At 35.3% G+C, this 27,492-nt stretch overlaps 1 protein-coding gene across 1 annotated transcript in view; it reads left to right on the forward strand.

Moving 5' to 3' along the window:
- The first annotated feature begins 373 nt into the window (after positions 1-373).
- Positions 374-27,492, forward strand: part of COL21A1 (collagen type XXI alpha 1 chain) — a 135,659-nt gene continuing 108,540 nt past the window's right edge. The window contains exons 1-3 of the mRNA XM_058554129.1: positions 374-511; positions 19,169-19,294; positions 22,649-23,200. Of these exons, the coding sequence (XP_058410112.1) occupies positions 19,207-19,294; positions 22,649-23,200 (640 nt within the window). The 5' untranslated portion in view covers positions 374-511; positions 19,169-19,206. The remainder of the gene's footprint in view (positions 512-19,168; positions 19,295-22,648; positions 23,201-27,492) is intronic.

The raw sequence follows: 27,492 nt of genomic DNA on the forward strand, positions 1-27,492 counted from the left end.
ACCCGCTATGTGAGTCTTTGAGAAGCACAAGTCTTCTGCAGCTGACAAGCCCTGCCGCCCACAGGTCCACACACACAGTCAACACAGTCCTGCCCCGTGTACGTGCCCCGACCTCCTGAAGTGGACCCAGTCTCTCCATGGTGGGAGCCCCACACACTCCGCCACCACCCCACACTCTCCACCCGCTCCTTGTGCACACCCTGCCCCACCGAAGTGGGCTCAGTCACCAGGCTGCAGAGAATCCAGTCACCAGTCTATGCAGGCCCACAAGTTGCCTGAGGGCTTGTTGTCAGGTGGGGCCAGTCTCTAGGATGGGCTGCCTGCCCTAGCTGAGCTGGATTAAATCGGTGGTCTAGCGGGTGGGGCAGACCCTGGGCTAGCAGGCCCCAGGGAGAACTCCAATGGCGTCTGTGTCAGCACGCCCACACCAGGCCACAACAATGGCCGCCGCCAATGTCCCAGCCCCTGGAGAGGTCTCACCCCTCACCGAGATGCACTCAGGGCCTATCAGGTGAGTCTCTTTTCACCAAAGCATTGTGCACCTTTCTTTCTGGTGATTTTAGGTTGCTTTCTGAAATGGGTGAGTTAGTGTGTGGGCCCTTTAAGAGCCGGTTTTAATTTCTTTGTGAGCCAGCTTTTCTGGGGGTACTCCCCAATGTTTTAGTTGCAGGCAAAGTCAGATATTATGCTGCAGGTCTCGATTGTGCTGGGTCCACAGAATTGCCCACAATAGGGGCGCTCCCAGCTCAGGGCCCCGTGCCTCCAGGGAGGGCTTCATACCTGTGAGCTGCTCCCGGCAGCCGTGAGGCGCTGCGGCTTGTGAAGGCGGCGTTTTTCCTCTCCAGAAGGGAGTTTCTGCCTCTTCCACCTCAATTAGGATTGTCCGTTGTTGCAGGAGTTCCTCTCATCCAGTTTTCAGTTCTGTCTCAGGGGTAATTTTTCCACGACTAGTTGTAAATTGGCTGTGTCCGCGGGAGGAGGTGAGTTCAGAGCTGCCTACGCCGCCGTCTTGGCTTCTCTCTGCCTCCATACCGACACTTAAACTCAAAACTGGGTTTTGATGAAAATTGCATTGAATGTATAGATTAATTTGAGAAAAATCTATCACCTTTATGATATTAAGTCTTGCCGTATGAATGCATTTATTTTTCTGTATATTTAGAACTTTTGGTCTTTCAATTATAATTTTGTTCTCTTCACCCTAGACGTCATTATTTTTATTGCCTTTGTGAATGATATCTTTAAAAATACATTTTTGAATTTCTTGCTGCTAGAATAAGGGAATGGTATTTGATTTTTAAAAGCTTAGTTTTGTATGCAACAACTTTGCTGAAATCTGTTATTATTTTGAATTATTTTTATGTAGTTTTTTAATTTAGATAATTGTCCCTAATAATATGGATAATTTTATTCCTTTCTCAATCTCACACCTTATTTTTGTTGTTATGTTTTCTTGGAGTATCTAAATAACAGTGCTAAATAACAGTGGTGATGCAGGCATCCTTGAATTATTTCTGGCTTTATTCAAAGAGAATTCTTCTAACATTTCACCATTAATTATTATATTTACTACAGATTTTTAGTTTATCATATTAAAAAGGTATTTTTATTTTGAAATAATGAATTGTTGCATATTTCAAAGTAATGGATGAGTGTTGAAATGATCAAATGTTTCTTATGCATCTGTTTCAGTAGTATGGGTGGGTATGAGATGATGACGCCCCACCCAGCCTATGATAGTGGCAGTGAGTGTAGGGCAAACAGATAGAATCTTGAGGACTTTGTTATTAGCTGGGAGAGAGGTTGGACAGAAAATAGCTTGTGGAAGACACTCATGGTTCTAATTCAGGATAGCTGGGTAAATGGTAGTGTCCTTACTTCAATAGGGAGTGGAAAGAATAGCAATTTTTTAGGAGTAGATTTTGAGCTCACTTCAAGATTTGTTGAAACTGAGATGTATGCTGGCTGTTTAAAAGTTGATGTTCAGCCGACTTTTGGATATAATATTTAAAAATGGACTCTCAAAGTGAAGAGTTAAGTATGCTCTGGAGATAAAAATTTGTGATTTGGTTGTATCAAAGTGGTAGTTAAAGCTGTAGGGGAGGATGAAGTTTCCCAGTGAGAGTTTGCAGAATAGGAAAAGTTGAGGCTCCGACTAAAACCCAGGAACCTAAACAGATAAAGGACAGTAGGAGGGACTCGCAGAGAAGTCTGAAAATAAGTCACTCCCAGGGAGAGTGGTGTCAAGGAAGTCTTAGGGAGAAAGTTTTGATGAAAAAAGCCATCTATTTGGGCCAAATGCAAGGAGGTTAAGAAAGATGACCAGAAAGAGTTGACTTAATTTGACAATTAGGAAATCACTGGTGCCCTTAACAAGAGCGATGTCAGTAGAGTGCTAGAGTCGGACATTGGATTGCAGTGGAATGAAGCTTTAGCAGGAGGTGAGGCAATGGAGGAAGACAAATGAAGACCTCTCTCTCATGAAGATTGGGCAGGAAGGGAAGGAGAGAAAGGAATGTGCAAGTAAAAGAGTCAGGGGAAAAATGATCCTTTAAGAATTAATTGTAAGTTTCCCAGTTTTGGAATTGTCATGTGGATAAATCATAGGAGGCTACACTTGAGTTAAATGTGATTGTGAGATAGTTACTGGATGTGGTGATGAGCTGATCAAGGTTGTATGACTGGATGGTTTTAATTCAGAGTTGATTGTTCAGGTATATATTTGCCTGGTCTTTGGCTCTTCTTGTGTCTAAAAGCATGAGGTCATGCAAAAAGAAATTCATATGAAGCAAATTCAAAGTCTAGACCCAAGCCCTGTATAACAATGGGGTCCTTAAATAGGGGTAAAACCTTTAATATATGTAAAACATAGGACAAAAATATTTTTAAAATTGGTACTATAAAACATAAACATTTTGGTATCTTATCTGTGGTCTAACAATTGTATCAAATGGATACAATTTCAGTGATCAAATGGATCTCTAATTTGGGGGAAAAAAAATCTAAATGAAAAAAAAAGTAGCCTTGCCTGTTTGAGATAGGATGTTGAGTCTATTTTGGTTATCATGATTCAATCAAAGCATTAAACCCACAGACTGCTGGTCTGTAATAGAGGAAGTCCTTGTCCTGGTTCCTGCTCCAACATTAAAATCAGAGGACAACCATATTCTAGATTCTGTTTATGCTGGCACAACTTAGTTCGTTCAATTTGTTTCCAATTAAAATGATATCTTTGCCAGGTGAAATTAGTAATGATTAAAGAAATTTAAAAATATGTCTTTAATCCAGAGAGATACTTTGCATGTATTAAGCTATCATTTGAAAATTACATTCATGATAGGATGGGTAAATTTTTTTAAGCTGCCAAATTTATTTTTATAGTTGAAATTAGCCAAAATTGCCAACTTAAGTTGGGCTGCAACAAACCAATTCAGGGTTTCCATGGAAACATGATTTCATCCTATCTATGAACACCCATTTTGTTTTTTCTCCTTTATCATGGAACTTGAATCTCTGCAGTGTTTTTCCTGTGTGATTCCTGATCCAAGAAAAAGAAAACAGGTTTTCAATTAGACAAATATTCACATTTTGCCCATTAAAGTTTAATTCCAGGGGACATTTTTATCCAGGGAGATAAACAATGGCCATAGCCTAAAATCTTTCCTATTTAGGTACTACTATGTGTTTTTCTTATTTTTGTTTTGTGTTTTTAAATACCTTGGTCAACCTCCAGTCACAATTATTCCAAGTTATGTTAAGATTACTTCATACTTCTAAAATCCTTATTATGTGGTATCTAGCTGATTTAAAAATATTCCGTGAAAGAGCTGTGACATTCTTCTTCATTTTTATTTTCTCCCCATGACTACCCAAAGCCTGACACAAGTTCGTTCTCAACGTTTGAGTCAATAATGCAACAAATATTTCAGGGCCTTCTGGGGGCTTGGCGTCCTTAAGGGGTCTGTGGGATGCCAAAGACGTGTATAAGATCCTTTCCTGTTTGTGATTAGGGATCTAGGAAGGGTAAAGAATGAAATGTAAGTGCTTGCTACTAACTATTTAACCTCACATAAACGAGAGCTTTACTATCTCATTTCATCTTAGTAAAAGGACTTGCACAATAGTCATAGAAGGGCTGTGGTATTATACTGATTTTTCAGATGAAGAAACTGTGGCTAAGCAAGGTTTGAGAACTTGCCCAGGCTAGTGATTGGTAGACCAAGGTTTGAATACCCGTCCTGCATTGACAAGGACACTTAATTAGTTGGAGAGAGAGTTCTACACAGAAAACAATTAGCGAAGTAGAAGATGTTATTCGTCGTGAGGAGTTCAGACAAGGAAAGGTTATGTGGATGAGAGTAATCATGGATAATGTAAACGAAAGCACTATTTACTATCTGATGAACTCTATACAGTATTTCTAATCACCACTACATATTTGTATTTTATCCACTGGAATAAAATGTCTTGGCTCTTAGACTTGTTTCTTAAATGTCTACGATTTGTTTTTTAAAAAAGCAAGCTACACAATGGCATAATTGTACTTTTGTTTAAAAAAACAAAGAGAATACAAGTCGATTGGTTTTGCTGATTATCATAGATTCACAGAATGTCAGACTGGTCAACCCTTCTCTTTTTATAGAAAAGAAAAAAAGTCCCAGGGAGCAGTCCCAGCTGATGTTTTTCTTTCTCTCTCGCTTAAATTTATATGATAGCAGAATCAGGCTAAATACAGTCTCCAACACCCAGTCTAATATTCCTTAAGCCACATAATGCTTTCATTCATTGATTTGTAGCAAATAAGTACACATAATTAATGGATAAAAATAATTCTAATAATTTTTGAGTATATATCATTTGTTTTCTCATGCTTCCATAAGCTGTTATAGAAATATCTTACTGTGGAAACCATGCATTTCACATCTTTGTACAAAATATTCTTAGAGATCACTGAAAACTTTAAGTACATTGTTAAGTTAGGTGATAATGATGCTTTGTATCCATCCTTTGCCTACTTTTTTCTGCCTTTTCCTTGATGATATTTTGTTCTTTGTCAATGACTCCAAATTTTAGTTTTTCCCTAGATCGTCTCTTGAGTTCCATGTAAGTGCCATGCATCGAATCATAGAGCCATGATAATTCAAAATAGGAAAATAATGATCCAAACCTTTAAAAATGAACTTAAGTACACCGTACATATCAATTATATGAGGCCTGAAAGTACCATAAAGCTGTTCCATGAAACCCTCTAGTGTCTCATAGCTACAATTTGAATATAAGAAATATTAATGAAATGCTTAGCAGTAATTTTGTTTGCCCTCTTAGAATGAAGAATGATTTACGAGTAAATTATTCAGGTTAGACCAAGTGTCTTAAACTCTCCAAGAAATTTGAATTGGTGCCATCTTTTTCTCCAGTTCTCACCTGAAAATTTCACAATCTTTGAAACTCATCAAACTTGGTTAGAAAAATCAGAAAAATAACTACTCATATAGCATCATGCTTAGAATTGCTGATATAGGCATGAGCATTCATTGGGTTTTGATACAAGTGGTACAGATAGAGGTATTTTATTTATTAGGCAGCTTTGAATTAGTTTAATTTGAAACTAGAAACTGTGAGGGGGGTAACTTAATGAAGAAAAATAAGTAGTTTGAATTTTTAGAGAATGACCCAGTGAAATAGCATTTGTTGAAAAAAGGAGGGATAATTGCACTAATTATTATGTATATCACACATACCTTTAAGCTCCATCCTCATTTGGTTAATTAGTGTAGAATAGAAACCCTGCAAACCAGATGAGTGTTTACATTAATATCATGCATGCTCTGTGGATATACTGCTGGCTATTAGCCACACCTAGGAATTTTGTTTGTGACATATTTTTTAGTAAACCCTGGCAATTAAAAAGGTTTAAAGTAAGGAAAAGACAGACAAAACAAACTGGGTGTACTATTCATCTTAGAAAAAATTTAGAATAGAAAATTTGTGTTCTGGATACAAATTCTTTGGTGATTATATGTTACAAATATTTTCTCCTGCTGTGTGGCTTGTATTTTTATATCTTTTTTTCCTTTGAGTACTTAAGCTAAAGCAAACACAGCAACAATGCTACTATCACACCCAATGAATTTTTTAAAATGGTCAATATCATCTAATATCCAGTCTCTGTTCAGTTTTCTCTAATTGTCTCAAAAATATCTGTGTACAGTTTGTTGTTTGAATCAAGATCCCAATAAAGGCCACAAATGCATTTAATTGATGTGTCTCTTAAGTCCCCTACTTTTGTTTTCATGCCAGTTATTTATTAATTGTATAATTTTTCACTTTCTAGATTTCACTGATTCCATCTTTTGGTGTCACATTCCCAAATTGCTTATAGTTGGGTAGATATGGAGAGTTGAGTAAATTCAGGTTTTACTTTTTATTGGCCAAAAATAGTTCACCAATGGAAATGTGCTCCTCCTATTATGTCATGTCAGGAGGAACATATGTCTTATTCTACTTTAGTGATGCTAAAGAAGATGAGCGGGTTCAGTGTAGTCAAGCCTAACGCATCTGTCCTAATTTCCTCTCTAACCTTTCACCTAATAATATTAACAGCACTTGCCTAGATCCATTATTTCATTAGGAGTTGCAACATATGATTTTCTAATTCTATTATTATTCTGGTATTTATTAACTGTTGCCTCATCAACTGTTTTAGTACCCTGCAGTATCATCCATGTAGGAAAAGTAGGGTAAAAGCCTGATTCTCTTTCTTTATTTGTACCCTAACAACCTCCAAAGATGACCCATGGTGTTGTTTATACTTATCATTATGAACTCATAGTTATATATAGAAATATAACTCATTGTTATATTTCAATCCATTGTAGTTATTATTTTTAATGATCAGGTGGTTTCATCTTTAGCCAATGGGAGCCCCTCAGCTTAGCTCTTGGGTACTTTGGATCTAATCCCAGTAGCTTTTGAGACTTTCCTCATTTTCAGAATGACAAGATTTCTTTGTCTCATGTCTCGTATTCTCCAGATGTGGAATCTGCCATTTGCTCAGAAAAGCCCTGTTTCCTTTTAACCAGAAATGGTATTTAGAAACCACAGTTGAGGTGCTAGAGTTGCTTATTGATGACTGTACTCTTATCACTTGAGCATAAATTGCTCATTTCCACCCATTTCCTTTCACCCTAGTTCCTCCTTTGTCTAAACCATTTATTTTGTATTTATTATCTGGTATTGCTATTTAACTTTGCATATGCTTACATTTTATTTTCTAATTAGGCAAACAAGGCACATCTCAGACTGCAACTCACACCTCATGACTTGTTATCCAGCATCCCGTTTGGCATATTATGGATGAATTGGAAGTTTAGGTGGTTGACAACAGTTTGACCTGAGTTAGATGTTTAATATTTTATTAGCTTTCCCTTAGGAATTGGTGTCTTTACTTTTCTGGTACTTTACTGTCAAAATTGGAGCTGAGTTAAGACAAAAATAAAAATTAGGCTAATATATGTTAATGTAAGAGGAATTTAGGGATGGAAAAAAGGGGCTACATTTATAAACACAGCTTAAAATTACCAATGGAATCCCATGGCCTGGTTTCAGTGGATTTGCTGGCACAGGCAAATAAAATACACTGTACGCCATGTTCCTTGGCTATCTTTTATTGGTCTTATTTTGAATGATTATACAGACGTGTATATTCTTTTACTGCTTGAATATTTAGAAGCTGCTATGGCCAGATGGGATTTTAAACCACTCCACCAAGCTACAGACAGCCGAGTTACTGCAGTTCACTTTGTCTTGTGTGGCTTTAATGGATGCTATGTAATGTACTCTACAAATGAATCAAGAAAGCAGTCACCCACTCTGCAGTGAGAAAGCAAACTCTGCAATGTGTAAAATAATAGCTTTGAATCTGTTAGCCTATCTATAAAATGGGTATTTATAAATACCCATCTGCCTACCATACTAGATTGTTGTTTAGAGAAATATGATAACAAATGTCAATTATTTAGTTAACCATTAATTGTTATACACAATCAAGGTGCCATTGATTAGTTGCATATCTTGGGGGGCATGATTTGACCTATGAAATTCCAAAAGTTATACCTATAGTTCTGTTGTTTTCATAATAACTCAAACCAAACTCTACATACATACATTTATACGTGAATTAATCCTTAATTCTTTTACTAGTTTGCCGGCATTTTGCTCTTCTAAATTCTATCTGTCGCAATTGTTGCTTCCTTCTACCTGAATGTCAGAAATATAGAACACAATAGATATGTGTATATGTGTGTGTGCATAAAAGCATGGGGACCGGAATTTCAGTTTCCCCACCTTTTCCTGTTTTACACTTTAGTTCAAAGACAGAGCCTATAAATAAGCATGAGTCTTAGTGTCTCACGAGGGGATTATTTTTAGTCTTTAATTATATTTGAGGGTTTTACAGCCAAGCACAGTGACCACATTTTGAGCTGGCATCTTTCCTGGCAGTCCCTGATTTTGAAAGCTTTTATTACATTTCTAATGGCTCCTCATGCCAATTCCCATTCCTTTCCTGCAGATCCGCTGAAAGATGTTAATTGCAAGGAGACAAGGAATTTGCTTTCATTTGTATCCACTATTCTTAGAAATTATTCACAAGTATTTATGTTGATTCTAATAAAATTTTAGAGACAATGACAGTGGAATATGATACAACACATAAGGTAAGGAAATGGAAGAGTTATGAAAAGTAAGAGAGGATAATAATTGATCAATTGATCTCTCTCCTGCTTTCTCTGAGAATCAAATAATTCTTAGATTTTGTAGAGCTCTTTGATTTTGAAAGTGGGATGATCTATTTAGTGTGAAAACCTGATCGTCATGCACCTATGGTTAAAACCCTCCGTTGGATTCACTTTGCATTTAGGGAAAGAGTTCTCTATTGAATATACTACATGTGGTCCTCGCTGCTACATTTTAGCTCCTGCCTGCCGTTCCTCCTCTTGCTCCCACACTCATGCTTCACTGGCCTTCCTTCTTCCTTCTGTTCCTAGAACAAGCCAAACTTATTCCATCCGCAGAAGGGAAAGTTCGTCCTCAGTTCCAGGCAAGGTTGGCTCCTTCACGTTACTCAAGCGTCAGCTCAAATGGCACCTTTTCAGAGGCCTTCTCTGACCTCCAAATCTAAATGAGCCCTTCCTCTCGTCCTGGCCCCAAGTTATACGCTACTGTTTTCATTTCTTTATACCACTTCCCACTATGAATTTATCTCACTTGGTTATTTAGTCTCTGGAACATAAAGCACATGACAGCAGATTCCTTATCTAGTTTGGTCATGTTTGAATTCCCAGCACCTAAAAGAGTATCTGCCACATAATAGGCACTTGATAAATATTTGTTGTTGAATGAATGTAGTGGAAAGAGTTCTGGATTGAGAGAACCTGAATATGTTTTGGGTCTGTTGCTTATTAGAGTGCATATGACAGGCAAGCCATATTACCTAAGGAAGACTTATTTTCCTCAACACTTCTCAAGATTAAATGAAATAGTGTGTCTCAAGCATTGTAAACTATACATTTTCATTAGCACAATAGTCCTGTGAGGTCAGAGAGTATGGGTCATTTTTTTTGTAGTTGAAAGGAAAATTGCACATCACCAGTTTTACCTCCTTTTTTTTTTTGAACATTAGAACACTGTAAGAAAGAAAAGTTATTGTTAGTGGCAGTGTTAAATCTATAACCTGGATTGCCTGGTGTATATTTAGGCTAGTGTATATTCCACATTAACAGGTTAGCTCAGTTTAAATTCTTACATTCTGTTAAAAGTAATTTCTTCTTTTTCCATGATCCATTAAGAACTATTTATATAGCATTAAAAGGTTAAATTTTTCCAACACAGAATTGTCCATGTTGAAAGGTGCCGTATATTCCTGTATTCCTTAGAGGCCCAGTCACGAGCAGTGAGGCAGGCAACTATGGACTTTATGCTACATCAGCATCTTCGGGGAGCTTGGTAGAAATGAAGACTCTTAGGTCATAAAGCAAACCTACTGAATCAGAATCTACATTTTAAAGGCCATATATGACAAACCCACAGCTAATATCATCCCCAACAGTGAAAAGTTGAAAGCTGTCCCACTAAGAACAGGAACCAGACAAGGATGCCCACTTTTGCCACTCTTATTTAACATAGTATTGGAAGCCCTAGCCAGAGCAATCAGGCAACAAAAAGAAATAAAAGGGGTCCAGATCAGAAAGGAAGAAGTAAAACTGTCACTATTTGCAGATGATATGATTTTATATATAGAAAACCCTAAAGAATCCACCAGAAAACTATTAGAAATAATAAACAAATACAGTATAGTTGCAGCATACAAAATCAACATAAAAAAATCAGTTGTGTTTCTATACGCTAGCAATGAAATAGCAGAAAGAGAAATTAAGAATACAATCCCATTTACAATCATAGCAAAAAGAATAAAATACCTAGGAATAAATTTAACCAAAGAGGTGAAAGATGTGTACACCAAAAACTACAGAACGTTGAAAGAAACAAAAAAAGATGCAAAGAAATGGAAAGATATTCTTTGCTCTTGGATTAGAAGAATTAACGTAGTTAAAATGTCCATGCTTCCCAGAGCAATCTACAGATTCAATGCAATCCCTGTCAATGTCCCAATGACATTTTTCCTGGAAATAGAGCAAACAATCCTAAAATTTATATGGAACAATAAAAGACCCCAAATAGCCAAAGAACTCCTGAGAAAAAAGAGCAAAGCTGGAGGTATGACACTCCCTGATTTCAAAATATGCTACAAAGCTATAGTAACCCAAAACAGCGTAGTATTGGCACAAAAACAGACATACAGATCAACGGAACAGAATCGAGAGCCCAGAAATAAACCCACGCATCTATGGACAGCTAATTTTCGACAAGGGAGCCAAGAAAATACAATGGAGAAAGGAAAGTCTCTTCAATAAATGGTGTTGGGTAAACTGGACAGCCACATGCAAAAAAATGAAAGTAGACCATTATCTTACACCACACACACAAATTAACCCCAAATGGATTAAAGACTTGAATGTAAAACCTGAAACCATGAAACTCCTAGAAGAAAACATAGGCAATACACTCTTTGACATTGGTCTTAGAAGTATCCTTTTGAATACCATGTCTCACCAGGCAAGGGAAACAAAAGAATAAAATAAACAAATTGAAGTTCATCAAGCTAAAAAGCTTCTGCACAGCAAAGGAAACCATCAACAAAACAAAAAGACAACAATTGGGAGAAGATATTTGCAAATTATGTATCTGGTAAGGGGTTAATATCCAAAATTAGGTAAAGAACTCATTCAGCTCAACAACAAAAAAACAAAAAACCCAATTAAAAAATGGGCGAAGGATCTGAACACACATTTTTCCAAAGATATACAGATGGCCAACAGGCATATGAAAAGATGTTCAACAACACTAATTATTAGGGAAATGCAAATCAGAACTACAATGAGATATCACCTCATGCCTGTCAGAATGGTTGTTACTAAAAAGACAAGAAATAACAAGTTTGGAGAGGATGTGGAGAAAAGGGAACACTCATACACAGCTGGTGGGAATGTAAAGTGGTACAGACACTATGGAAAACAGTACGGAGATTCCTCAAAAAATTAAGAATAGAACTACCATATGATCCAGCTATTCCACTTCTGAGTATTTATCCAAAGAACACAAAAACACTAATTTGAAAAGATATTTGCACGCCTATGTTCATTACAGCATTATTCACAGTAGCCAAGACTTGGAAACAACCTAAGTGCCCATCAATGGATGAGTGGATAAAGATGTGGTGTATATACAACGGCGTACTACTCAGCCATAAAAAAAGATGAAATCTTGTCATTTGTAACAACATGAATGGACCTTGAGGATATTATGCTAAGCGAAATAAGTCAGACAGAGAAAGCCAAATACTGGATGATTTCACTCATAAGTGGAAGATAAAAACAACAACAAACAAACACATACGTATAAAGATTAGATTGCTGGTTATCAGAGGGGAAGAAGGGAGAGAGGAGGACCAAAGGGGTAATAGGTAACATGTACAATGATGGATGGTAATTAGCCTTCGGATGGCATTGTCTATGCAGAAGTCAAAATATAATGATGTACACCTGAAATTTATATAATGTTATAAATCCATGTTACCTCAAGGAAAAAAAAAGCTCAAATAGAGGGGGAAAAAATCTGCGTGTTTACCAAGAGCTCTAAGGGACTTGTATGCATGTCAACATTTGAGAAGTGAGAATGCTAAAGGTCTGGGACCACTCCTTGAGTAGCAAATCTTTAGCAATTTTTGCTTGTAGAGATTCTCTGAGTTATGTTTTTCTTTTTGGGGTTGCTAACTTACTTCACTACCTGATGAATAGGAAGCATAGGAGTTTTTTTTTTCCTCATCATTTTTGCATTGCCTTATGCCAGAATTTCTAGGACTTTGGTGTACATTAGCATATGGGAATCTTTTTTTTTTTTAATGTTTGATCCTCTGCCTTACAATCTGAAGCTATTGGATAGGGCTAGGGCATCTGTATGTTTACCAAGCTCCCCAGGTGAGTGAAGCAAATGCTATAACTTGATATGCTGTGGTTTATATGCATTATACATAAGCATATACACGACGAAATAGCTACAAAATGTATTTATGAAACATACCAGTTATGTTTCAATGGTTAAGTAACATGGTAGTAATGTGTATTTCATGCTTGTTTCATATCATCTAATGGTTGTCAGTCAAGAATATACTAAAATTAGTGGCTGGCCTGGTGGTGTAGCGGTTAAGTACGCATGCTCCGCTTTGGAGGCCCGGGGTTCGCAGGTTTGGATCCTGGGCTTAGAACGTCGCAACACTTGTCAAGCCATGCTGTGGCGGCATCCCATATAAAGTGGAGGAAGATGGGCACGGATGTTAGCCTAGGGCCAATCTTCCTCAGCAAAAAGAGGAGGATTGGCAACAGATGTCAGCTCAGGGCTGATCTTCCTCACACACACACACAAAAAGAATATAATAAAATCAGACAATTAACTCTGGCTCAATAGTTCTGAAGAAATTAAGTACTACATAGAAATAATGAGGAGTTTTTGGTAGAGGAACAGAATAATTTAATTTTGAGGTTTTTGGGGAGGGAGTTAGTCAATATTTAATTAGTACACATTGTTGCCATAAAACAGCACATCCTGGCGATGACTCACCAAAAATGCCTCTCACTGACATTTTTTGACCTTTATAGCTCTTTGTCCAGAGGGGCCAGCCTAATTTGAAAAATGACAGTAATGATATTAGACTGTTTTTCATTGAGTTATAATTTGTATACAACAAATTATACAGTTGTCAATCCTTCAGTTTAACGGCCTTAGACAAATTTATTTACCTGAATATCATCACTGCAAATGTAGGATGTTTTTATCACCAGCAAGTTTATTTGTGCCACTTTCCAGTCGACTCCTCCCATCAAAGGCAAATGTTTCCTGATTTCTAACACCATGGATTAGTTTTGCGTTTTGGGACTTCATATAACTGGAATCATGCTTTGTGTATGCTTTTGTGTTTGGCTTCTTTCATTAAGTAGAACGTATTTAAAATTTATTCCTGTTGCTGGGTGTAACAGTTCATTATTTTTTTGTTGCTATTATTATTCCATTATGTGAATGTACCACACAACTTGTTTACCCATTCTCCTGTCAATAGTATTTGAATTATTTTTAGTTTGGGACTATTACGAATAAAACTACTATAAATATCATTCAAGTCTTTTTGTGGGGACATGTTTTCATTTCTCTGGGTTATATACCTAGCAGAAGAATTGCTAGTCATAGTTGAACTTTATAAGAAGCTGAACCTAACAGTTCTCTAAAGTGGTTACATCGTCTTTCATTCTCAGCAACAATGTATGTGTTCCAATTTCTCCACATAGCCTCATAAATATTTGATATTGTCATTCTTTTAATTTTGGCCATTTTAGTGGTGTAAAATGATATCTTATTGTGGTTTTAACGTACATTTCTCTAATGATGATGAGTACCATTTAATATGCTTATCGGCCATTTCTGTATCTTCTTATGTAATGTGTCTGTTCAGGACTTGGATTGTTTTCCTTTTTATTGTTGATTTGTAGGAGTTTTTCAAAAGTATATATGTTCTGGATATGAGTCATTTTTCATAAGCAGTTTATCCTGAATATTGGCTTGTATTCTTTTTTTTTTTTCTTTCCTTTTTCTCCCCAAAGCCCTAGTAGATAGTTGTATGTCATAGTTGCACATCCTTCTAGTTGCTGTATGTGGGACGCCGCCTCAGCATGGCCGGACAAGCAGTGTGTCGGTGTGCTTCCCCTACGGGCGGCCAGGGTTCAGATCCCCGGCGCGCTAAGCCACGGGGCAGCCCCAGGCTTGTATTCTTAATGGTGTCTTTTGAGGAACAGAAATGTTTAATTTTGGTGAAATCTAATGTATCCATTTTTAAAATTGCTAGTGGTTTTTGTGTCCTAAGAAAATTTGCCTTATCTCAAGGTTGTAAATATATTTTCTCATGTCTTTTTCTAGAAACTTTGTGTCTTGTAACCTTGCTAAATGTGAGCTTTAGCATTTAGATCTATGCTTCGTCTAAGTTTTTGTATATTGAATGAAATGGGGTCAAGGTTCATTTTATTCTGTTTATCCAGTTGATTCAGCACCATTTATTGAAAAGACTTTCCTTTTCTCTTCAATTACCTGACACTTTAATTGAAAATCAGTTGAGCATGTAAATGTGGGTCTAATTCTGAACTCTACTGTCTTCCGTTCTATAGGTTTATCTTTACACCAATAGCACATTTTCTTGATTACTATAGCTTTATAGTAAGTCAAAATCAGATAGTGTAAATTCTCCATTAGCTCTTCTTAATCAAAATTATTCATTATTCAATATTGTTCTTCTAATTCAAAATCATTTACATTTTATATAAATTTTAGGATGTTTGTCAATTTCTTTAAAAAATCAGCTGGGATTTTGATTGGGATTGTGTTGAATCTATAGGTCAATCTGAGGAGGATGGATATGTAACCAATACTAAGTCTTTTAATTCATGAATATAGATCTCTCCATTTATTTGTTTTCTTTAATTTCTCTCAACAATGTATTATATGTTTTAGTATAGAGTTATTTCACATTTTTCATTAGCTTTATTTCTAGGTTTATGATGCTTTTGATACTATTGAATGTGATATTACATTTTCCCCCCAATTTTGTTTCTAGTATATAGATACAATTTAAAAAATAACTATTAACCTTGCATCTTGTGACCTTGCTAAATTCACTTATTAGTCCTGCTGGTATTTTGGTAGATTTCAAAAAGTTTTTTTTTTTTTTTTTTGCAAGGAAGACCAGTCCTGAGCTAACATCTGATGCCAATCCTCCTCTTTTTGCTGAGAAAGATTGGCCCTGGGCTACCATCCATGCCCATCTTCCTCTACTTTATATGGAACGCTGCCACAGCATGGCTTGACAAGCGTTGTGTCCAGGCACGCCCAGGATCCAAACCTGTGAACCCTAGGCCGCCACAGTGGATCACGTGCACTTAACCACTACGCCATGGGACTGGCCCCTCAAAAAGTTTTTTGTGTAGATAATCATGTTGTCTGTAAATAAGTACAGTTTTATTTCTTTCTTTGTAGTCTTTCTTTTATTTTTCATTTTGAATATGGCACTGGCCAGGACTTCCTGTACATTTTTGAATAGAAGTGATATGAGAGTATATCCTTAACTTCTTAGTGATTTTGGGGAAAAAGCATTCAGTTTTTTATTATTCGTTATGATGTTAGCTGTAGATTTTTCATAGATGGCATTCATCAGGTTGAAGAAGTTCCCTTCTATTCTTTGCTGAGTTTTATCGTGAACGGGTATCAAATTTTGTTAAATGCCTTTGTGACATCAATCGAGATGTTTATGTGATTTTTTTCTCTTTTAGTCTATTAATATAGTAAATTATGTCAGTTGAGTTTTGAATCTTAAACCAATCTTGCATCTCTGTGATAAACCTCACTCGATCATGATATCTTTTATATATTGCTGGATTTGATTTGCTAATATTTCATTATGGATTTTTATATCCTTATTCAGGAAGGGTAATAGACTATAATGTTCTTATCTTGTAATATGTTTGTCTCATTTTCTATTACGGTTATGTTGGCCTCATTACTAAAATTTGGGGAGAGTTCATTCCTCCTCTATTTTCTTTTAATTTCATTTTATGAAAGAGTTTGATTACTTTGGATGTTTCGTAGAAATTACCAGTGAAACCATCTGGACCTAGAGTTCTCTTTATGGGGAAATTTTTGGTGAAAAATTCAATATCTTTAATAGGTAATTTCAATTTAGACCAGTTTCAAAAAATAGTGTATTCTAAGACTTTGTCTGTTTCATCTTAATGTCTGTAGGATCTGTAGTGGCATCCCCTGTTTCAATATTGACTTAGAAATTTGTTTTCTGTCTTATTTCTTGATTATTCTTGCTAGGATTTATATTCATCTGTTCAAATAATTAACTCTTTATTTTTTATTGTTTTTCAAGTTTCTATTTCACTGATTATTATTTTCTTTCTTTTACTTTTTGGTTTTAATTTGTTGTGCTTTCCCTAGCTTCTTGAGGTGGAAGCTTAGATATTAATTTTTCATTTTTTTCCTCTGATATATGCTTTTTAAGCTAAACTTTCTCTCTAAGCAGTCCTTTAGCTGCATTATAAAACTTTGGTTTTTTAAAAAAATTATTGATCAGTTTGAAATACTTTTAAATTTCTCCTCTGATTTCTTTCCTTCTTTTTTTTTTTTTAACTCATGTATTATTTAGAAGTATGTTGCTTAATTTCCAAGTATTTTGGGATTTTTCTTTTCTAATTTAATACCATTTAGGTCAAAGAATATAATCTGTGTAATTTCATTTCTTTGGAATTTGAGGCTTGCTTTTTCTCTAGCATATGATCTATTTCATATGCAATACAAAAGAATGTATATTCTGCTATTGTTAGGTGGAGTGTTCTATAAATGTCAACTAGGTGAAGTTGGTTGATAATGTTTTTCAAACCTTCTGTATCATTACCAGTTTTTTTGACTAATCAAATAAGCACTGAAAACTGGATGTTAAAATCTCACATTATGATATGAATTTATCTATTTCCTTTTTGAGTTTTTTAAAAATGTTTTGCTTTGCATATCCTGAAGCTTTATCAGATGTCTACACATTTAGGATTTTTATATATTTCCGATCCATTGCCCATTTTATTACCATGAAATTTTCATCTAAAATTCTTATTATGTCTTTTTATCTCTGGCTAGTTTTAAGAATTTTCTCTTTTATTTTGATTTTCAACTGACTGAGTATGATGTACCAAGGTGTGACTTACTTTGCATCTTGCTTAGGGTTTATTGAACTTCTTTGATCTGATTGTTGGTAGATTTGTCAATTTGGAAAATTCTTGGCCACTGTATTTTCAAATATTTCTTCATTGACTTTCTCCTTTCCATCTGAAGAGTGAATTACTTGTATGCTGAATCAGTCTCACTTGATATTGTCCCATAGATTTCAGACGTTCTGTTCCTTGTGTCACTCTTCCCCACCCCTCTTTGGATTTCATTTTGGATAATTTCTATTGATTTATCTTCAAGTTTACTGATATTTTCCTCTGATTTATGCAGGTAAGCCCATTGCATAATTTCTTTTTTTGATATATTTTCATTACAAGCATTTCGGTTTGTATCTTTTTTTTATAGTTTCCATCTCTCTTCTAGAGTTTCTCATGTTTTTGCACATTGTTGTCCATCTCATTCATTAGATCCTTTAACATATTAATCATAGCCATTTTACAAACTCTGTTGGATAGTTCTGATATTTAGATCATCTCTGGATCTGCTTATACTGAGTGTTTTTCTCCTGATCAGAAATTAAATTTTCTTGCTCTTATATCTTGGGAGACCCATAGGAGATTTCTTTCAGCTTGGCAGTATGGTTTCCAGCTTTTTGTATTTCTGAGGTCTATTTTTCCCCTTTGGCCTTTGGCTTTTTGCTTTTTGAGGTATGTCTCTTCACTGTAGTGAAGGACTAGAGTGCCTTGGAGGGACTTCTCTCCCTTCTGTTGCTTCTCCCCCTTTAGCAAGGCAAAGATTTGTATTTGAGGAATTTCCTGGGTACTTGAATGGGGGGAGGGAGTGGGGGGTGGTAGTGGAGCTCTTTAGGCTCTTCTATATCTATACTGCTGTCAACTTTCTCTGTATTACTTGTCTACTCCGTGCACTCAGTTAAGTGCATGGGTGGGGGCATACTTGCTCTGTGGCTGGGCCCCTCAGGGTTCTAAATCTGTCACACCAGCTTTGACTGGTTTCTCCCGTGCTGTGGCAAATTCCTCCTCTGCTAGGGACAAAAGCAGCCCTGAATCTTTTCTGTCTTATAAAGGATTAATAACTTTTGGAATTTATTTCATTTAGTTTCTTTTAAATCCTTTCTTTTCTGTTGGGTTTAGAAAGACTACAGTTTTATAGTTTATCTGGCTTGTTCTCATCGTTGGGAGTGATAGTCTCTTGCAACTTTCCACATTCTAACCAGAAGTGAAGTCCTTGGACTAACTTAGAAGACGTTAAAGTCATATAACTGAGTACTTATGAATCAAGTAAAATAGATCTTAATGTTTATAATTACACTCCATGAAAAAAAATTAAATCCTATCCCTCAATTTTAGCATATATTTTTACTAGATACCCTTTGAGTGTTTCTTAAATGCAAATCCATATTTAAAAGAAGAATGTTGACTACCACTGAGTTAATAAAAAGAATCTGATAAGGCTCTACAGGCTATGCTAAAAGGAGGAATTCTAGTAAGTATTTTGGGTAAAGCCCAACGTTTTAGAAAATTTTATATTTTTCCAAGATAATTATGAATTAAAAGACTTATGGTCTTTATCAGCTCCTATTCCTTGTCCTCTTGTGTTAATATATTTAAAATGTAGCCATTTTAGACACATAAATTTAATTCTAAGGATAGTAAAAATTAGCTGTACTCAAACTGGGTTTTACAATTTAAAAATTTAAACTTATAATGGCTAGGTATTTGTCCTTATTTTCTGATATATTTAACTTTCCTTTTTTCTTTTTTCTTTTTAGGAATCCTAAGACCAAAATATTAGATTGAAAACAGAAACATGGCTCACCATATTACATTTCTTTGGATAGTTTTGGTCCTGCTTCTTCAGAATTCTGTATTAGCTGAAGATGGGGAAATAAGATCAAGTAAGAACTATCAGCATTGTCCCTTTTTGTTACCAACAAATTGATTGTGGAAATCAAATTAGAGGAGTTCAAGCAGTGGTTTTAAGAATCTTGTTCTTATTGTCTTTGATGCTGTAATTCCCTAAAATAAATGAATTGCTATGTTGCACATTAACTGAGAAGAAAAGCTTCTATCAGAGGTAATTTTGAGAAAACTCTATGGTAATGGTTTATTCTATTAACCCATCAGGCTTTGAAATAAACAGTCTGGTATTGAGTCCATGTTCAGCCATTTATGAGCTTCATGATATGGAGATAAAGTACCTGCCTCATAGGATGGTTATCAGGATATAGGATGGTTATCACAACCATCCTATAGGTTGTCTCATAGAGAAAATGAGATAATCCTTGTAAATGAGATAATGCATGTAAATGGCTTAGTGCCATGACATCTCAGTAAATGTCACTATTATTCTGATTGCCTATAGGAAAACTTGCTACCAGGCCATCATTTACGGATATCATACTTTTTACAAAAAGTTTGGGTATATTCATATTTTAAAACTCATAAACACCCTAGTGTAAATTAATTATGGCTTCTATAACAATTAAATCAGATGGTTTGACAACTTGGTTCAACTTTAAACTTTATTAAACCAATGATATTTAATGTTTGCATAACTCTTTTATAGTTTAATCCACCTAAGCAGTTTACAAGGTAAATACTCTTTTCTCCGTACTTTGAGTGGGAAAAGAGATTCACAAAATGTAGGACGCTTACCTAGTGTCAGATAGCTGGTTAGAGCTGTAACTAGTGTTTGAACTATGCTTTTGATCTTCAGTCCATTCCTTTTCTATGACGCTGGTGATTTCTCTCTCTAAGGAGGAGGTCTGTTAGAGTGGTATTGTGTGTGGGGTTTATAAATGGCAATACTTGCTTTTGTACCCATGTTCTTGTCTAACCTTGAATTATGAAGTCTGTGCTCCATGGCTCTGGCAAGGGGTAGGAAGGGCCAAAAATGACCTTGTACGAGTTTATAACCAGTGAATCAAGTGGCACACAAACACTAGCAGGTCCAGACAATAATATGTCTCATAGCATTTAGGAAGGGCAACACTGAGGAGTGTTGCAAACACAACTTTCCTGTCCTTTTGTCTCTCCCACAAAACCCCAATAAAGGCCTGACCCGGAATCCCAGTCCACCTTCCAAACATAACAGAAGAACTGCATTCCCATGGGTTAGAAAATTTGCCTCTGGGCAGAGTTTCATTTTTGCTCTCCCTGCCGTGAACTCGGGCAGCGGTCACCACCGCAGAGGTTGTTGGGATAGTGTCCCTCATGTCCTTCTGCCCTTCATCACCACCTGCCCTATAGCACCTTGGGAGTAACATTATAATCAAAGTTACATTTTTGAGATAAATCTACGTTTTGGCAATTTTTTTTTTGGTAACCTCTTGACTGTTATACATGTTCCTGACAATAGTGTTTATTTTTGCTGGTTACTGTGATGAGTGAGTTGAGATAGCTGTAAAACTGAAGCCTCTTCATGTGAGCCTTGTTATCATCCCAGATATGTAAGTAGACAAAGGTAAGGAAAAGGATAGAGAGGAAAGGAGGAAGTGAGGAAGAGGAAGAGAGAGATTGATTGATTGATTCCTAAGGAGATGCAGAAATACTAATTGTCACTAAACAGTTTTTTCTCCAGTGCTATTGTTTGCAATTATGATATCTTATTTGCAATGTATGCAGAAAATAAATCATCCTTTTTATAACTTTAAATGGAGCATCTGATCACTACTTAAGAGAGACCATTTATATGGGTAAAAACACAAGACTTAAAATTTATCATATTACGTTGACTCATCTCGTCCTCTTCCAACTCTTCATCTCCAGGGACGTGTGATCCTTGTCATATGGGCCATAAAGAGTAGTATTTTTCCTGCTTTGAGTGGAGAAGTTAGAGAAGGCAAGTACAGTTGTTCCTTCCAGTGCACTCTGCTGGCCATTTCAAACTGTTGGAATTACCCAAACAAACCAGTTTGTCTTGTAGGCTGTGTCTGTCTCTCAGCTCTGGACCTTTGCACTTGCTGTTAGAGTCCTCCTCTTCACCTGGCTAAAGCTCTGCTTTCACATCTCAGGTTGCCCATCAGCTTTCCCACAAAACCTTCTCTGACTTTCCACAGTTAAGTTGCTACCTCCTCCTAAGTGTTCTCATGATACTTCATACTTTCCCGAACCAGCCAGTTGTCTGTCCTGCTAGACTGTGAGTGTTTTGAGATATTTATCTTTGAAGTCAGTACCTAGCATGATATCAGGCACAGAGTAGGTGTTCAATATACATATACTGAAAGAATGGAGTGGAAGAGTTAAGAAGATTTTGTTTCTTTTTCTTTCTACAAGTGCTTAGAACTTGTCTAGGTATAACTTGCATCAAAGATAGTCTTTTTTCCCAATGGAACTCTATGATGTGCTGATCACACGTTTCCTGGTATCTTGAAACAAGAATCTTTATCTCTGTGGAGAAAGAAATAGCTTTATACCCTTGAACATAGATTCACTTATCCCAAGCTGATGTTTTGACCACATTATTGGCTGAAGGTGAGAGATCAGACCTTTGAAAACTTGTGTTGCGTGTAGTGCAAGAGTGACTGCTTTGGCGATCTTGGTTTATTTAACTTTTATCAACTATATCAAAGAATACGGATCTTTATTGGCTAGTTGAGTCCTGAAGTTGGCAGAGAGTTTGTTTCTAATTTCTTTCCCTCATTCATTGGTTTATATATATTTTTGTAAACATTTCAGGTTAGCATTAAGCTAAACATATTTCATTGATAACTTGAAACGATGTTAGTATATAGCTGAAAATCATACATTTATTATTATTTTTTTAATTTTTGTGTTTTCATTTACTCAGTGGGGAAATAGAATAAAATGTTGCTTTATGGTAATACCTGCCCCTACAAAGAGATATCTAGATATCATATTCATATACAGCATGCATTTTTTAATCCCTGCTTTTAAAGCTGAATCATTAATCCTTAAAAATAAGACAAGAGAATTCAAAGATATCAACAAAAATAATAGTCGTCATTTATAAAGAATTTTCATGAGCTGGGCAGTGCATTTTATTTAATCTTCACAAAACTCCTATGAACTTGTTACTATTATTATTTTTTTAATTTAAGCTTTATTGAGGTATAATTGACATAAAAAATTGTAAGATATTTAAAGTATACATTGTGGTGATTTGATATAGGTATACATTGTGAAAAGATTCCCCCCATCTGGTTAATTAAAAAACCATACATTTAAAACCTCCCAATTTTTGCGTTTTATACAACAAATGTGCTCTGATGGTTTTCTTTTTCACTTAGGTTGTCGTACTGCTCCGACAGATTTAGTTTTCATCTTAGATGGCTCTTACAGTGTTGGCCCAGAAAACTTTGAAATAGTGAAGAAGTGGCTTGTCAATATCACAAGAAACTTTGACATAGGACCGAAGTTTATTCAGGTTGGAGTGGTCCAGTATAGTGACTACCCTGTACTGGAGATTCCCCTTGGCAGCCATCATTCTGGAGAGAATTTGATAGCAGCAATGGAATCCATACACTACTTAGGAGGAAATACCAGGACTGGAAAGGCCATCCAGTTTGCACTTGATTACCTTTTTGCCAAGTCCTCACGATTTCTGACTAAGATAGCAGTGGTACTTACGGATGGTAAATCCCAAGACGAAGTCAAGGATGCAGCAGAAGCAGCAAGAGACAGTAAAATAACGTTGTTTGCCATCGGTGTTGGTTCAGAAACAGAAGATGCGGAGCTTAGAGCTATTGCCAACAAGCCTTCATCTACTTACGTGTTTTATGTGGAAGACTATATTGCAATATCCAAAATAAGGGAGGTGATGAAGCAGAAACTTTGTGAAGGTAAGCCTTAATAATTTGGAAATAATTAATAATTGTACTTTCTTACATTTTGGTATAACATGTTCATTTACACTGGTGTAGATAGTTATATTTAATGTCAAATTATTTATTATGTTCGAATTGAGATGAGCACAAATTTTTGTTATATTTTTTCTGGATAAATTTTGTTTTTAGAAACAATTACTTTCTTATAAAATCTACAATTGTAAAATATAATATTTTGTTATATTTGTTGTTTTTTCCTTTCAATTACAACATGTCTATAGTGGAGATGGTAGAAAATAAAGATACGTAAAGAATAAAAATATATGTAAACCACACATGATCATACCATTCCTGTTAATGAGTTTTTCTGTCTTTTTCATTTGGTCTTTTTTTAATTTCTGTGTGTCTGAGAGTTTACTCATGTGCCTACATAAGGATAATATTATATATGTAATTTCATACTCTATTTTCATATTATTGTATACTCTATTATGTGTATAATTTTCATACTCTTGACATGATAGCAGATAATCTCCTAAGATAATTCTTTTAATAATTTCCCTATTTTTGTATGTTCAGTTCATTTCTAAGTTTTTCTAATATAAATAAAATGAATATTCTTGGACATAATTCTAAATGGGAATCTCTCATTATTCCTTCAGAAAACAAAGGTCAAATTACTAACATTTTTAAAGCTCTGGAAAAATGTTAACAATTGCACTTGAGAGAGATTTAAACTCCCACTAGCTGTGAGAGAACATTTGAAAATATAGTACTTACCAGTCTATTACTTATGTTTCTGTCATTCCATAAAATCTAACTTCATGTTCATGGTAACTCCATGGTGTGGGAAAGTTCTGATTTTTGGTAAACATTAATCCTGTTAGGATATATATATGTTCAGGTTCATATTATTTTGGGGGAGAGTAATTTGTTTATATCTTTTAGTTTTAAGATGACAGGCATTTTGGGGCCGGCCCCGTGGCACAGCGGTTAAGTGTGTGCACCCCGCTGCTGGCGGCCTGGGTTCAGATCCCGGGTGCGCACCGATGTACCGCTTGTCAGACCATGCTGTGGTGGCGTCCCACATAAAAAGCGGAGGAAAATGGGCACGGATGTTAGCCCAGGGCCAGTCTCCCTCAGCAAAAAGAGGAGGATTGGCATGGATGTTAGCTCAGGGCTGATCGTCCTCACCAAAAAAAAAAAAAAAAAAAAAGATGACAGGCATTTAATATTACCACATACCTAAAAAAAAAAATTCATGTAAAATGGAAAGGCTTTTACCTAGTTTACCTACAAAAACTCCAAAAATAGGTTGGTTCACATTTGATGGAAAAATTTCCAAATGATTGTGGCTTAGAAAGCAAATTAATTCCTCTCTTTTCTTCATATTTGTTCAGGGGCTATGGAAGAGAAAACCATTTTAAAGTTTTTTTAGATTGTTTATTTAAGAAAGCATAGAAAATTAAGCATTTTCTTTAAACTTTTTAAAAGGTACTATAACAAGTACAAATGGTTATCACAGTCACTCTTTTTATGTCTCTAATAGTACGACTGTGTTGACTTTTGTCATCTTGAACAGGCAGAGGGATTTAGATTTTTAATAGTCTAATTAGCTGGAATTCCTTGGTTTTGAAGCTAGGTATATTTCGTTATTAAAATAGACTTTTCATAGTGAAATTTTACTTACCATTCATTTTTATCCTAAAATATAAATTTAGTGGAATACGTTTGTTCAGTATTTGCTTCAGAGACTTTTTCTGTACACATGTATTTTGGTGAATGCATTCTCTCTATTTAAAAAATTCTAATTACACAAGAAAGAGTAGCTGTGTTTAAAAAGGGTAAAAAATTCTTTCATCTAAAACATACAATCTGTAAAAAAAAGAAAAATCAAATTTGAAATCTTGCCAAATATTTCTTCATCCATATCCAAAAAAAGAATATAAGTGATGTCTGTGACTATTCAGTTCACATATATGCTGTACAATGGCCATCTTTTAAAATGTAGTTTTTGAAATTGTACTTATGGAATATGTGGACATTTTTGCACTTGACTTTTTATACTGTATTAGATTGTGATTAATGCACTAAATTAATGCATTGCTATATTGCAGCAGCCTCAAATCATGTAATTTGAATAATTTGATAAATTCATTTTTTTTGACTAATAGTTAACTTCTACTTTGAGGTGCTTAGCAGGATTGCCGTTTCCTATCACTGTTCACTTTTATACTCTACTGTGGTTGATCCACAATGAACAAAATATTATTACCTCTTTGTTCCCACGTGGATTATTTCATCTTCATGGACCATTTTCCTGGAGGTGTTTTCTGCAATACATTTCTTATTTCAGGACCACCTTTTTGTGATGGGCGATGATTTTTTTCTTCATCTGTGTGAGAGTCTAATTTTTCTCTTTTTTTTTTATTGTGGTAAAAAACACCTAATATGAGCTCTACCCTCTTAACACATTGTAAGTGTACAGTACAGTATTGTTAACTACAGGTACAATGTTGTACTGTAGATATCTAGAAATTTTTCATGTTGCATGACTGAAACTATATGCCCATTGAACAGCAACTCCCCGTTTATCCCTCCTGCCAACCTTGGCAACCACCATTCTACTTTCTGTTTCTATGAGTTTGACTACTTTAGATACCTCATAGAGGTGGAATCGTGCAGTATTTGTCCTTCTGTGACTGGCCATTGGGATTTTGATAGAGATTGCATTGAATCTATAGACCACTTTTTGTGGTATGGACATTTTTACAATATTGTTTTCCAATCCATGAACGTGAGCTGTGTTTTCGTTTGTTTGTTATTTTCTTTAATTTCTTCCAGCAACTTTTTTTTGTAGTTTTCAGCATTCAAATCTTTTCACCTCCTTTGTTAAGTTTATTCCTTAGTATTTTATTATTTTTGAATCTCTGGCTAGTACTTCCAATATGTGAATAGAAGTGGCCAGGGTAGGCATCCTTGTGTTGTTCCTGATCTTAGAGGAAGAGCTTTCTGCTTTTAACTGTTGAGTATGATGTTGGCTATGGGCTTTTCATATATGACCTTTCTTATGTTGAGGTCAGTTTCTTCTGTAGTTGGTTATTTTTTAGTGTTTTATCATGAAAGGATGTTGAATTTTGTCGAGTACCTTTTCTGCATCTATTGAGATGATCATGTGACTTTTATCCTTCATTCTGTTAATGTGGTATATCACACTGGTTGATTTCATAGGTTGAACCATCTTTTCATCACAAGGATAAATCCCACTTGGTCATGATGTATAATCCTTTTTGATCCTTTTGATATGCTGTTCAATTTAATTTGCTGGTATTTTGTGGAGGATTTTTGCATGTATGTCAGTCAGGAATATTGGCCTGTAGTTTTATTTCCTTGTAGTGTATTTTTCTGGTTTTGGTATCGGGATGATGCATGCCTCGTAAAAAGAGTTTGGAAGTATTCCCTCCTCTTCAATTTTTTGAAAGAATTTGAAAAGGATTGGCATTAATTCTTCTTTAAATGTTTGGTAGAATTCACCAGTGAAGACATCTGGTCCTGGGCTTTTTATTATTGGGAGGTTTTTGATTACTAATTCAATATTCTTACTAGTTACATGTCTGTTCAGATTTTCTGTTGCTTCATGATTCAGTCTTGGTAGGTTGCATATTTTAAGAGATTATCCATTTCTTCTAGGTTATCAAATTTGTTAGTGTATAATTTTTATAGTCTCTTATGATCCTTTGTATTTCTGTGGTATCAGTTGTAATATCTCATCTTTTATTTCTAATTTTATTTATGTGAATCTTCTCTCTTTTTTCTTAGTCTAGCTAAAAGTTTGTCAGTTTTATTGATCTTTTCAAAAAACCAACTCAATTTTGTTGAGTTGTTTTACTATTCTGTATTTCACTTATTTTTGCTCTAATTTTAATTATTTCCTTCCTTCTGCTAATTTTGGGCTTTTTTTTCTTTTTCTAGTTCCCTGACACATCAAGTTAGGTCGCTTATTTGAGATCTTTATTCTTTTTTAATGGAAATTTTTATTGTTATAAATTTTCTTCTTAGTCCTATTTTTGCTGTATCCCATAAGTTTTGCTATGTTGTCTTTTAGTTTTTTTTGGTCTCAAGATATTTTCTAATCTCCCTTTTGATTTCTTTTTTGACTCAATGGTTGTTCAAGAGCATGTTGTTTAATTTTCACATATTTGTGATTTTTCCAGTTTTCCTCCTGCCATTAATTTCAAGTTTCATTCCTTTGTGGTTGGAAAATATATTTGGTATGATTTCAATCGTCTTGAATTTGATAAGACTTG

The sequence above is a fragment of the Diceros bicornis genome, chromosome 14 (assembly GCF_020826845.1).
Source record: "Diceros bicornis minor isolate mBicDic1 chromosome 14, mDicBic1.mat.cur, whole genome shotgun sequence".
NCBI lineage: Eukaryota > Metazoa > Chordata > Mammalia > Perissodactyla > Rhinocerotidae > Diceros > Diceros bicornis.